At 45.1% G+C, this 14,275-nt stretch overlaps 1 protein-coding gene across 1 annotated transcript in view; it reads right to left on the bottom strand.

Annotated features, from left to right (window-relative positions):
• The window catches only part of LOC128941079 (guanylate cyclase soluble subunit beta-2-like), a 38,835-nt gene that overhangs the window by 8,024 nt on the left and 16,536 nt on the right, over positions 1 to 14,275 (bottom strand). Inside the window, 11 exon segments of the mRNA XM_054283004.1 lie at positions 1,518 to 1,734; positions 3,214 to 3,317; positions 4,942 to 5,047; positions 5,135 to 5,355; positions 6,469 to 6,568; positions 6,978 to 7,138; positions 7,332 to 7,426; positions 8,389 to 8,462; positions 9,699 to 9,806; positions 9,808 to 9,909; positions 9,911 to 10,041. Of these exon segments, the coding sequence (XP_054138979.1) occupies positions 1,518 to 1,734; positions 3,214 to 3,317; positions 4,942 to 5,047; positions 5,135 to 5,355; positions 6,469 to 6,568; positions 6,978 to 7,138; positions 7,332 to 7,426; positions 8,389 to 8,462; positions 9,699 to 9,806; positions 9,808 to 9,909; positions 9,911 to 10,041 (1,419 nt within the window).

Genomic DNA, 14,275 nt, shown 5'->3' with positions numbered 1-14,275 from the left:
AGGGGGCTCTGCATTACTGGTGTCAGTGCTAGGGATGAGTTCTAAGGTCAGGGGGTTTCTGTAGCATCTGGGCGATCACAGGAATTTATTTCCTAGGAATTTGAGGTGAGCTTGTTCAGAGGAGCCAATAACAAAATTTCGGAACCCAGAAAGCAGCCATTCCCTCAGGTGTTGCAGGCAGAGCCCAACTAGGATTCAAGTCCCTCCTCCTCATGAGGAACCCCAGTGCTCACAACATCTCCCCTCTCCTTTCCGCTCATCTCCGTATTTTCCCCTCCTCTCCTCCTAGTTCTTGGGCTGTTCCCAAAGCCAGTCAGTCAGAATCAGGCACAGGGGAACTGAGACTCACAGTGATTAAGCAAAACATTTGAAGTTTAATTTCACAGTGCATAGTTTGTGTCCCAGTAAAGTCAATGGCACTTTCCTCCCTGGAAATTGGAGCTTTCAGTTACTAACATAATCTAAATAAGCAGTAACAAAAAGGCCTGAAAGGTTAAAGAGATTTTTGGTTTTGGTGGGGAATCTAGTTTATTTGGGTTTTGGTTGAGGTATTATTCTGATTCTGACTGCTATTATTACTATTATTATTATTATTATTATTATTATTATTATTATCATCTTACTTCATAAGTATCATTGTTTTCTAAACAGCAGTCTAGGAATTCCTATTTCTTTCTTTCTCCCTCACCTCATCCCCAGGGCTACTGGATGAACAGCTTTAAAACTAAGAGGATTGAAACATCAAAAATACATGAGAACTAACCCCTAGAGCATAAGAGAAAATACAATTGTACAATTAAAATTTTGGTAGCATTACTTTTTTCAAGGTTGTCCCTAAACCCTTAATCTTTTTCTGAATCCCAGGAAAACAAGATTTGACACTCATTACATAAAGGTGAGAGGAGACAAGAGAAAATTAGGTCATATTACATAGTTCATAAAAGAAAAACTGAATTCATAGAGCAATTAAACCAAATTCCATTATAGTTAATTACACCAAGCAGAGGATCATCCCATATTCAGTCCTCTCAGTAAAAATAAAGCAAATACAATATCTTTTTTTTCTGAGATAATTTTAACTGGCAAACTCTCTTACGTGGCTTTGGGGGGGTGTGTGAAGACAGAGCCTGAAAATGTGCTACAAAAAATAAAAGCACAGAGAACTAATCTATTTTTAATCACATTGGAAACCCAGCCAGTAGCAAGTAACTCCCCTCAAAGGCATAAATTAAGAACAAGCCATGTATCCACATGTGGGTTTTGCAGCATCAGAAAATCACCATATTTCTAAGCCTTTCAAATAGGAGCAGAGTTGTTGCTTCTGAGTGAAAGCCTTCAAAATCTGGTGAGGTGATAACAGAATTTGTGCACAAGCATCTACTGCTCCTCTAAACAGAACCATCTAATCTCCTCACTGGCCAAGGGCTGTTTATAGGAGTGGAGTGAGGGCAGGAGTGCACCTCAGCCTGATTCCTGATTCAATATCAGCACTTAGGCCACTGCAAACACTGAAGTACCTCTCAGCTCCAGCATTGGCCGCTCTCTCCATGACTCAGGCATCATCTCCCTTCTAGTCTGGAACACAAATTGGCTGTTGATGAATTTCTGAATGCTGGAGATGGTGAAGGGCACTTCTGGGTGAATGATCCTGAAATACTGATCCAAGGAGATGCCCATGGTCTGAAGGCCAGGTACAATCTTTTGAATGCTCACCCCAGCTTGCTTCACTTTGAGCTTAAAAAGAAAATATGGAGAAATGTTACAATTCATGTCCCTTTGGATTCAGACCAAGCAATGGTTCATAAAATTTCCAGACTTAGCCTTCCTGGAGCACATGGCTTATTTCTGAGCAAAGTTTCTACCTTGTTGGTGTAGTGCTACCCAGCCCTGAATGCACGCCCTTCATAGCAAGACAAAGCCCCAAGAAAGGAATGCTGATATTAAAATGTTCCTTCCTGTCAATAGTGAAAAAACCCCAAAACTACCTGCTATTATCCCTGCTTGCATTTGTGCGGGCCTCACAAACAGCCTTACAGGAGAAAATTTGAGAATTTTGCAGGAGAAAATCTGAGATACTGGAGTGTCTTGTATTCCAAAATGAAAATAACTGTGGCATATAATGCCTTGGCAAATATTAATTTTCTAATAGATGCCATGGGTTACTTTCTCTTCATGAAGTATAAAGGTTTAGTAATTTTCCTTTATTTGCTGACCATACATGAGCTCTTAAATTCTGCAGAAACGTTCTTCTCTGCTTGTCATTGGTTATTGAAGCTCTGACTTGGCTACCATTAATGGGTGTATGACTTTTATTCTTTGCACACTAGTAATTTTATTAAATTATGTATACTGGCCTTCTTTTTAGGCCAGTAAAAGAAAGGTTTAGGCTTAAGGTTTTAGGTTTAAGTTTAAAGGTTTAAGACTCTGTATTTTGGCTGATGTGGGCAGTGGCATGAAGCAGATTATATGTTCTGGTATCTGGATCAGCACAATGCCAAAACATGTTCCTTGAGGGCAATGGATTCAGTGTTGTTCTGCTGTCCCACCCTCAGCTTCTCCTTTCTTTGCTCCAGTCCAAGCCAATGTTCTCCCCACAGGTTCGGAGCAGGAGGAGCTGTACCTTGGTGGGAGCCCAGGGGAGCAGCCAGAGGCAGCAGAGGGTGTGTGCCCAGCAGAGGAGACGCAACCCTGCCCCAGAAGGGACAGAGGATTTGGGGTCCCTGAGGGGCTGCCTGGTGCAGCGGGTGGCTGGGCTGTCCCAGCAGAAGCAGGTAGGGGCAGGCTCAGGCAGCACATGGAGCTGCCAGCAAAGCCCTCCAGACTTGGGACAGATTAGTAACTGGGAGGAGAGAGGGAAACTGTAAATGTAAATCCAGTTTAAAGGATGGGACATGGCTCTGGTATATGCAGGGACAGGAAGGTGACCAGAAACCTCAAAAAATTCTGCTCACTGTTTGGTAACAGAGAGACTGCTGCAATATACCTTGCTGGCATATCTGCAGGTGTTTCAGACATGGAAACTCAGTGAATTCAAAGGAGATTCCTATCTGCACTGATAGAGAGCATGTCCCTGTACAGAGTATTTCTGCAAATCTTGTGAGTGTGCACTGCACACAGAGCACACGCAGCAGGGAACTGTAGCACAGCCAAAACAAAGGGAAATTACTCTGAGGTTTATGCAGACTAAGGGCCCTGACCACATGTTTGTCCTACCTCTTTGTCAAAAACCATATGAAAAGGAAGTCCATTGCAAAATGTTTTTGTGTCAATCCAGAGGCTCTTGGGATAAACAGGATCAAATCCTCTCAGGATCTTACCTGTGGTGAGATAAATGTGTCATTTTTAAATCAGGCTGCACTTCATAAAACCAATCAGCATGATTTTATCACTCAGTGAGACAGGACCTTGTATCATAGTGAGTGAAGACAAAGCAAACAGTGTGTGGGCCCAGAAATGTGCCCCCATCTGTGCTAAATGCTCTGCACTGTAATCCACAGCTGATCAGCAACTAATCTGAGTTGGCTGAGTGTTTAAAACTTAAGCACACAAAAAAACACAGAGCACTAGATGCATGAAATTATGTTGAAAAAAACAGGAATAGATGAACAACTGTAGATGTTACTTCTCTATGAGTCTGCAGGTGCCATAGCAATATAACACAGGTACATCCCAAAAACACATGCACAGAAGTGGATTTAATACACTTTGCCAGCTGGGTTTTAGTCTCCTGTACAATGAACCATTTGTACAATGTCCATAGCACAGAGGCAGAATTACTGTTTGGTTTCTAGTTTACTTACCCAGAGATTTTTTACAAAATTGTCACAAATCTACAGAGCAGTTTGTGCTTACTAGCAGATATTTTTGTAAAAGGAATGCAATGGGTAAAATATCAAAACAGTTCATCTTTTGAGTGAAGCACCCAAAACCTTTGATCTTCATGGTGTAAACTTGGATTTCCAGTAACCCAGCAGAATCAAAAATATCATTACTTCCAGTGATCTCCTTCCCCCTGAAGGTGGCTATGATAGTCCAGTAAGTTCTGCTGAGAATAAATGTTCAAGTCACTCAGGAAATTGGTGCAAAATATTGCAAACTTAGAACCTAGTTTTTAGACCTCTTATTGCTTCAGGGAAAGTCAGTGTGGATTTTTAATTTTATCACAGTCTGGCTCTTGATAACTCACACTTATAGCTAAAGAATTATATATATTTTTTTAATAATAATGCTAGTCTAAAATTTTATTTTGAATATATATTAATGTCTTACTTAGTATATCTGCCCTTGTAATGCATGTGACACTGCACCAGGTGATACCAGGTTCAATTTTTCACTCATCCCAGAATGAAGACATCTTGGCAATGCTGAGCTAGATTCTCATTCCGTTTGGGGAATCAAAAGATCCTAACTGGAAAATTCCTTCCATTATATAAACATATATAAACATCTAATACATAGAGGCAAGAACAGTGATTTAGAGATTAGCAGTAGACTGTTGATAGTGGAGGATGTAATTTGGCTTTCAAAATTTACTACAGTTGATAATTTTGGGAAGGAGTAGTATCTACCAAGTTAAAAAACACACTTTTAAATTCAGCATCTTAAACCAAGTGACAAGAGAATGAAGAATCAAATTCACCACACAATGGCATTTTACAGCAGAACATTTTTCAAATGAAAGCCCTGTTTAAGAGACAAAAGTGACAGGTCATATCCCACTTAAGTATCTGTCATTACTAAGCATGCTTATTATCTGCAATTTTTCTTTGAGCATCAATGTCAAACTGAAAGAAACTTAACCAGAAACATTTTGAAAAGTTGCAGAGGAAATGTAAACGGTAACTTCAAAATGGATGGGTGGGTGGGGATAGGGAGGCTTACTGACTTTCTAGCTGAAGAGACTCAGAAATGATGATGAGCTCCCTCTGAATGATCTCTCACCTTTTCCTAATGTGATTATTCCTCTCAATGTTTTCCAGTGACTTTTCTTAACAGGACAAACAGAGTTTCCTCTGTCTCCATTCACATTCTTGGCTTTTTCAAGGTCCTGTTGAAATAAATCCAAAGGGAAATTCAAGGGTGTTTTTATTTTAAATATATTTTAGTAACATGGTGATAATGAATATTAAAATACCTCTTTATTCAGTTGGTTCTCAATTTGTTTTTCAGAGTCAACAAGACATTGAGATGAGGAAGAAAATTCATTTCTTTCCTTGCACGGAAATAGAGGGTTTTGAGTGACAAGAAAAACAATATGTTCCTTTTTCCCAGTTCTTTCTTCGTCTTCTGTTTGATTGACTATTTTCATTGAAATCTCAATGTTAAAAAAATCCAGGGCTGCTGCACCGATGATTCCTGAAGGGGAAACAAAAGACAAGGTATTGCCAAGAACAAAACCTTTTCAATTCCCCTTTTAGAGGGCCCCCAGTGGAATTTCACTGTTTCAGAAATCACTTTCCCAAAGAACTCTGGAAGAAGAAAGCAACGCGTGTCATCCTTGCTGCAGCTGCCATGATGAGAACATGCTCACAGGAGGTCAGCTTCAAAGTTGCTGCTGCTTTTGCCTTGGCTGAGGACAAATGCTGGTTTTCACCAGCAGCAGCTCAGCAGGATAGCTGAAGAATATGTTCAAGTAGCCATAGAGCAATAATATGAATTTCCATCAACCCAAAGAGTGCAGGGAGTCTAAAGAGATTCTGCTATACAAGCTATTTCAGTCATTGAAGAATACTGTATTTTGAAAGGAAGGAAATTTCTTTCATGCAGATGCACAATCAGTTCTCTCATTTCTGGTCAGGTATTAGGCAAAATACTGGACATCAAAAGCGCTGTCTGAAATTCCAAATAATTCTGTGTTTTCAATATCAAATAAGTTTTGACAAAGGGGGAAGTTTTGAACTTCTAAATTCAGCATCATTTATCAAAGAAAGGAATATGGTCATCTCTTACAGACCTATAGCTCTCCAATGCTTGCACAAGCACAGCTCTGGAGATGCTGGTAAATGCTGGTAAAAGATTCCGTTTGGAGCAGGGTTCAGTAGGAGTTTCACAGATTGGATGTACTACAGGGTGGATGAATATCTTCAGCCCAACTAGAATTTCTACTTCACGGGAATTTAAAAAGCACGAGTCATTGAGAATTAATGAACAGTTAGGCACAATACACACCACGAACTTGAATTCTTCTTCCAGGGAGGGAGGGACGTCTACAGCAAGAATGGACATTTATGGCCTGGGTTGTCATACCCAAAGTTTCATCAAATTTTGATGAAAGTTACTGGGAGCTAGGAGGGATCAGGCAGTAGGGAAATAATGAGTTCAGAGTCTGGACACTGAACTCTACCAGGCTTCAACTCCATGGCCAAGCCTCATCTGGAAAAAGATACTGAACTCTGAGTGCAGCTGCAAATATATGATTACCCTGCATGTATATTGCACAGAACTGTATACTGCATTAAGTCTCATTACCTGGCACAATATGGCACAGACCTCTTCTGTCTGAATAGTAATGTAAATGCATTGACCCATCTTCATTCTTTTCTACTCTAAAAGATGGTGCATTCATCTCCTGAGGAAAAAAACAAAACCAAAACCTCAGTATATTTTTTCTGGAAAAGTCTACTTTTTCAGAAAGTAGACTGATGAATTCCACTTGTAAATAAGCATCTCATGCCTTAATAACATAGACTGTAATATAAATAAGCTAAAACCCAGAAAATTAAATATTCTCACCTGTGAAGAGAAATCTGCTCTGCATTAGAGCCAATGTAGTAAATAATACCTAATGTTGAGGACTAGTCAAACCCAATCATTTTTAGAAATTATCCTAACATTTGGAGAAATCTGTTTCAGAACATAGCAGAAGAGAACATGCTTTGGTGATTATTTATTCACACCTATGAGATGCTGTTCCTTTGTTAAGGATTCTGGCAGAGTCCATCCATCCATACCTGCTGAGCAGTTGCTATCAGACTTGCCTGGTAAGAAAGGGACAGGTAGCTGTGCAGGGCATCCAGGTTCTCTATGAACTCATAGAGATTTCCACCCAGGGTCCTCAGCATGTGGTCGTAGCCTGAGCGCTTACAGAATTCAAAGAAATACTTTCCAAACTCCCTCAGAACAATGTCAGCAGGGACACCTGGCAAAATAAAGGTGCCTTAAGGAATAAGAAAGGTTTGGAAGTTCTTGCAATGCTGTGAGGTGGATTAAGACTGAAGGCAGAAAATTTGCAACATAGGGAAGGCATTCCCAAGGGCACAGGAGACAAAAGCTGAGCTGTAGTGTCAGGGCTGACCCAGGCTGATCCATTTTTGAGGCATGCTAATACATACCTAATACTTTGCAGGCTTTGTCAACAAGCTGCATTGTGATCTCATCTTTGTAAACCTCAAAAGTCAAGAAAGAATCCTGGACTCCAGCCTGCAGCCTACAACAGAGAAGGCAATATCCTTGTCTCAGCAGTGCTGTAAATACAACATGCTTGGGTGACCCAACTGGCATTTCTCAAGGACTGTTTGCTGTGAATGCACTCCTCAACCTCCCTCAAGCGTTGTATTGGAACACGCTACTTCACCTAATGATGTAAGTTTAATATTGCTTTAAATGAATTTAATTGCTTTAACATGGCTGAATGGTGGTGTCCACCTCACCATTTCTGCTATTTCACATTATGGTATTACAGTAAACTCTTTCAAGGATTAGGACATCATACTGTGGGGTGCTAGAGCAAGTGGAGTCTTAGTTTGTCTACTGGTTTGTTGTTCAGTGTGGCTACAATATCAAGTTCTTGGGGCTTTCCAAACCTGCTGATTTTTTTTTTATATTGGCTTCAATGGATGATAATATATCATGGATGGATTATATGGCATCTAAGTATCATTTATGTATTTTGGAAATACCATATAGCTCATAAAAACAAGACAAAACCAGAGATCATAACAAGGCCAGACTGAATGGGACTTTGAGCAATCTGATCTAGTGGCAGGTTCCCTGCTCATGGCAGGGGGATTGGAACCAGACAATCTATGATTCTATGATTTAGCTGCTTTTCTGAGTACTGGAATTAAACTGACTTTATATTAAGGATGACATCTTTTCAGTGTAATTACTTCTCAATATTATCATGTGAGCCAGCAAGTCTATTGCAAAATTGTCTATAAGACTAAATGTCATCTTTAATTATCTGATATGACAAATTAATTGGGACAAATTAGTATCAGAGGATGAAGTGTTACAAGGCAAGAAACTCTTGCTTTTGCCCTTTTAGTTATTCCTAATTATTACTTGAGATACACATCAGCTACCATTTACCAATAAGAAATTACAACCCCTGCTGCTGAATTCCTGAGCGCTTGTTTCAATGCACTACATTTATTTGGAACACATTACCTTAATTTTTCCCATGTTTCTTCACCATACTTTTCAACCACCAAAGACTTCAGGCACGTGTTTATAAATCCATACTGCAAAAGCAAATATATGACCATGGAAAAGATGTACTGGTTTTTCAAATGCTGCCCCAACACGCCACCTCTTTGTATTTCAGATTCCTCTAATTTTATATTGCTAGAGAAGAAGTGATAATGCGTGACGGCCTAAAGAGAAGAAAATAATATTGGACAGCCATTATATCTCTCAGTAAACAGCGCAGCGTTTTCCTCAGCGTTCCACGAGCATTCAGCCCGGGAGAGCAGCACTCAGCGGTGCTTTGCAGGGAAGGGCCGGGGCCGGGCCGGCCGGGGTGCCCTGTGCGGCTGCGGCCCGGGCACAGGATCCCGGCACGGACACAGCATCCCGGCACCGGCACAGCATCCCAGCCTGAGCTCAGCATCCCAGCCTGAGCTCAGCATCCCGGCACCGGCACAGCATCCCGGACCGGGCACAGCATCCCAGCCTGAGCTCAGCATCCCGGCACCGGCACAGCATCCCGGCACCGGCACAGCATCCCAGCCTGAGCTCAGCATCCCGGCACCGGCACAGCATCCCGGCACCGGCACAGCATCCCGGACCGGGCACAGCATCCCAGCCTGAGCTCAGCATCCCGGCACCGGCACAGCATCCCGGCATCGGCACAGCATCCCAGCCTGAGCTCAGCATCCCGGCACCGGCACAGCATCCCGGACCGGGCACAGCATCCCAGCCTGAGCTCAGCACCCCGGCCTGGGCACAGCATCCCGGCACGGCTGCGGCAGCCGCGGGGACCCGGCCGGGCCGCTCTGCCGCGTCCGCACCGCCAGCCCCGCTGGGACCGGGGCAGTGCCGGGAGAGCGGCCCGGGAAACAGCGCAACAGCCCCGCTCGGTGTGCCCGAGTGCCCCGCACCCTGCTCGGCACGGCTCAGCCCCGGCTCTCGGGCTGGGGGCCAGCGGCAGGGGCTGCCCGTCTGTCTGTCTGTCTGTCCGTCCGTCCGTCCGTCCGTCCGTCCCCGGCAAGGGTTGCCCGTCTGTCTGTCCGTCCCTGGCAGGGGCTGCCCGTCCGTCTGGCTGTCCGTCCGCGGCAGAGGCTGCCCGTCTGTCTGTCCGTCCGTCCCCAGCAGGGGCTGCCTGTCTGTCCCCAGCCGCAGCTGTTTGTGCACGACAGGAGCTACCGGCCTGCGTATCTGTCCCCAGCAGGAGCTACCTGTCTATGTGTCGGTCACTGCCAGGATCTGTCTGTCTGTGTCTGTCTGTCCGTCCCGGCCCGCCCCGCCGCCCCGCTCACCATCCTGCCGCTGCCGCCGGTCCCGCCGCGCCGCCCGCTGCCGGCCCGGGGGGCGGCGGCCCGGCCAGGGCCGGCCCCGCTGCGCTCGCCCGGGCGGTGACACCCGGTGACACCCGGTAGCACTCGGTAGCACTCGGTGGCACCCGGTGGCCGCAATCAGGGACGCGCCGGCGGCGCTCAGAGCGGCCCCGAGCGGGGCGGTCCCGGTGCCGGTGCCGGTTCCCCCGCGGGCCCGGCTGCTCTCCGCAGGAGCAGCGCGCTCCCCGCAGCTGCGGCTGTGCCGGGAATTCCGAGCGATGCCGAGGAGCATCCCGGGGCCGCGGCACCGCCCGCACGACGGCGGCTCACGGCAGGTCCCCGTCCCGCCTGCCGCTGCTGAGCCCGGCCGGACACTGCCCGGCACGGCGGGATCGGCGGGTGCCAACCTCGGAGGGCAGGGAGCCGGGACAGTGACACGAGAGGAGCAAGGTTCTTGCCAAGGGGTTCTTAAACCTGCCCTTAGCAGAGCAGGGATGGTGGAGTCGATAGCCACTCTCAGCCAGGGACAGGAGGTGTGTGGGGAGAAGCAGCACTTTGCATTCGACTGCTTCTGAGCCGGGAGCTGCTGCCAGAGGCCTGACAAGAAGCAGGGGTGAAGCTCCCTGCGTGTGGCTGCCATCATCCAGGCTGTGTCTGCAGCTACCCAGCCTGTCTGAGAGGGAAGGACAGCAGAGGGATGTTAACAGGAACACAGTGATTGGTGTTATGTGCAATGAATTCATGGGGTTTGGTGCTTGGCTGAGTTATCTCATTTCCTAGGTTTATTTTTTTAATAATTATTTGTAGAGTGAGAGATTTGAGTGGTTTGAGAGTCCTGAGGGAACAGAATGAGGAACTATTTGGGGAAAAGCCCTCTCCCCTTGATAAAGAGGAGCTTCTGTCCTCCATCAGCCAAACTGGGAGAGGCAGTGGATGCTGAAGCCCTGTGCCACCACCTCATTGCTGCTGTCTGCTGCAGGGCACTGTGCATTGAGCCAGGCTCTGTGCCTGTCTGGCAGGGAGGGTTTTGCTCTTGGTGTGGTGGTTCTAAGGCACTGTGCTCGTGGCTCTGTCTCTGATCCTCAGCCCTCCACTGCTGAGTGTGTTCAGCAGGCACATCAAAATCTGGGCCAAAACCCTACACCAGGCTACAGAACTGCTGATTTTTTGGCAATCACAGCCCTCCCACCAGCCCTGTGCTGTCTCTGCCCTCCTACAGCCTCCTCTAAACTACCCACAGCCTTTCTGTCCCACACCACCAGCGACCTCACGGATAATAAACCAGGTCTCTTCTCAAAAGCTGCCTCGTGAGCCAAAGCCTGGTCAGAGCCAGCCCCAGGGAAAGAGAACTGACAGAAGTCTGTGCCCTGCTGTATTCCCAGTGCTGTGTGCAGAGAACTAGTTTAGCACAGAAACATGTACACAAACTCCTGTGTATTTCCTGCACAATATCAAATATTTGCTCAAGCACGCACCTGTTGGCCAGCACAACAGATGGCCTATCTCCTGTTTTCTCTCCCTGCTGGGATTCCAAGGAGCACCCCTGCCTGCTGCAGGGCACGAGGTGGTCCTGGGCCCACAGATTTGCCCCACAGCTCAGCCAGCCAGCAGTATCTGAGGGGAATTTACACCATGTCACCTAACAATTGTACAGGTATGCTTACTGCCTGCCATGTATAAATTAATTTATATTAAACAGAAATGAAACTCATTTTAAGGTTTATAAAACTTGAGTCACTGGTGGGATTTGCAATTACAGTAAGAACTTTAGTATCCTCTCTTCTAGTGCTTTAGTATCTTTTCTTTTTCTCATTGTATGACACCTAAATAAGCAATACAGTGATTTTAGTAGCAAAGATTACCAACTATCAAAAATATTTGGAGATGCAATTCAGGTAAGTTATCCAAAACTCACATTAGTACCTATATGTGGCATTCACATTCTCTGAAAAAATCCCTTTGCCTAGGATTTTTTTCCTGGCAAGCTGAGAAGCCTCAGAGGAAAAGGAAAAAAAAATATTATCTCATTTGCTTCTCCTGTGTTGTGCTCATGTGGAATGTGTTTGGAGATTGTTTACCCACAAGTGATTGTTCCCTTGGATTCTGCTGTGAGTTGTTTTCACTCTTTGGCCAATCAGTGCCAAGCTCACTGGAGAGAGTCACAAGTTTTCAGTATTATCTTCTTAGCATTCTATAAGTATCCTTTCTGTATTTTTTAGTATAGTATTCTTTAATATAATATAGTATCATAAAATAATAAATGAGCCTTCTGAGAACATGGAGTCAGATTCATCATTCCTCCCTGCCACGGGTATCCCTGCAAATACAACACCTATATTGTACAAGGTAAGTCCTACCGTAATTGAATTTATTATTGTTTTAGCCCTTCTTTGGTTGGTAAATTGATTCTATTAGTTTTTTTCTGGTTTGTTTGTGATTATGAGAGAAATCTGGAAAAAGAATATTCAAGTCAGGATTGGTTTTTGTGGGTCATTAGGCTGCTCATCCTTCACAGCCCCTGGTCCATAATGTGTCCTCAGTCATCTCAAGTGAGAGAACAGAAACCTTCCAAGTAAAAGAACAGAAATCAAGAGGTAAAAAAATTATAATACACTTCTGGTGTCACTAGGGATTCTTTATTCCTTTGGCACAATGTAATCAACACTTCCTAGAATTTTGAAATCAGCAGCTATTTCTGTGTATAACCCCCAGCCTGTAATCAAAGACAACATCCAACATGTTTCTGTATCTCAGCCCACTCTGTGTGAAATGAAGGAAACAATACTCCCCTTTCCAATCTGTTGCTGTGCTCTGGGGATGGTGACTCTGGTCTCTCTTGGCACAGCACAGTCAGGGCTCCCAGCCTATTCTGGCCCTCAGTGCAGAGCTCTGGCACTGCCCCGCCTGCCCCTGGCTGCAGCAGAGCAGGTGTGTCTGGGGCTGCAGAGGGGAGGCTGGGGCAGGATGCCTTTGGTTTCAGAGGGTTTCTTGCCTCCCACAACACACAGGGTGGGTAGGCATAGGCTCAGACAGAGCTGCCCACTGGAATTCTCCTGAGAGGCTGAGCCTCTTGCAAAGGGCACAGGATACCTTCAGGTGAATGTGCCTGAAAAGGCCTCCAGGGGCTGCACCTGCACATACCCATTCCTTCCTCCTGTAGCCCACTTAGCATCCAGTGCTGGTATCCAAACAGCAGCCTGAGTGAGGACTGTGCTCTGTGAAATTCTGTAAACTTCTGCATTATTCCTGGCAGTCTGCAAGTAAGTGTGCCTTATATTTTTTCTGCCTTCTGGCAAAAGGTTCATTAATTCAGATGGGAGATGCTGTGGCCTTGCAAAAAAGATGTTCATCCATACCTGACAATTGATTTTTTTCAAGTGCCAATTTCCCCTGGCCTTTGTTGTGCTTGTACCCAGTTAGTTCTGAACAGCATCCTTGAGGCCTTGGTAGTTCAGCAAAATAAATGGGCCATCTGCAAAGCTGCATACACTGTTTCTTCAATTAGATGAGAAGTGAAAATAGGCAATATAGCAATTTATAACTCCTGGTTACAGCGTTGGAGAATGCAGTCATAGACCGTCATGGTCTGCATATGCAAGGCCATCCTCCTTTTTCTTCTTTTTCTCTCTGCTGTGTGATCGTTACCAACAATGCAAAGTCAGCTGTGAGTTGCCATGGTGGAGGGGCTCCTTCCATGACTGTCTGAGCAGAGTACATTCTAAATGTTGCACCCTGGAGCCCAAAATACCACAGCAGTAACAGAATCCTTTCTGCAAGTGGTTGCCAGCACTGTCTCCTACCCAAGACCCCTAAGGATGCAGGGCTTTTCAGCATACTTCCTTCAAACACAGCCTCACATCCGTTGTTCAGATATCATGTGTTCACATTTGTCTTAAATTAGCCTGCACAGTGACTTTTTAGTGACTCAAAGTGAAAAAGAATCTGTCCTTCTACTGCTGCAAACCAAAAAGGAAGTTTTATATATATATATATGTGCATTGGTAGGCTTCCAGTACTTCACACCACCAAACCATGAAGACAGCTGATGCAGAGTCTAGATCAGGAATAAAAATAAACACAAGAGATGTGCTGTCCTGCATAGTTTGGATGGCTCCAATTTTCAAAACACATATTTTAAACCCCCAGCAGTTATATTTGAGTTCTTATTAAAGACCCTGGGCAAAATTTAAATGACATTAATGCAGACTAACTCAACAGCAGTGAAACTGCATGAGTGCAGGCTTTGTCCTCAAGAAAGCTTTCAAAACCCCAGCTCCTCTGGTTATCTGTTAAGCTAGATAGGAGGCCATCAATAATATTTTAGAGGGGATTAAATTGGAAAAAGTTACTAGCTCAGGTCCAAAACCTATCCACAGGTGCTTTTGAGCACACAGATGGGGAGGGGGCTGAGGAAATTAATGATTCCTGCAAGAGCTGGATGGGCAGTGGCACAGCTCCCTCTCCCATGTCTGCTGCCATGGAGCTCTGCTCTCCCTGTGTGGGATCCCCCTGCTGCTTCCCTTCCTCAACACTCCTCTGGTCCATGGGATTCAGGGCTG

The sequence above is a fragment of the Melozone crissalis genome, unplaced genomic scaffold (genome assembly GCF_028551555.1).
Source record: "Melozone crissalis strain CALT ecotype California unplaced genomic scaffold, PUWL_Pcris_2 ptg000034l_1, whole genome shotgun sequence".
NCBI lineage: Eukaryota > Metazoa > Chordata > Aves > Passeriformes > Passerellidae > Melozone > Melozone crissalis.
This window is presented reverse-complemented; position numbering and strand designations above follow the sequence as displayed.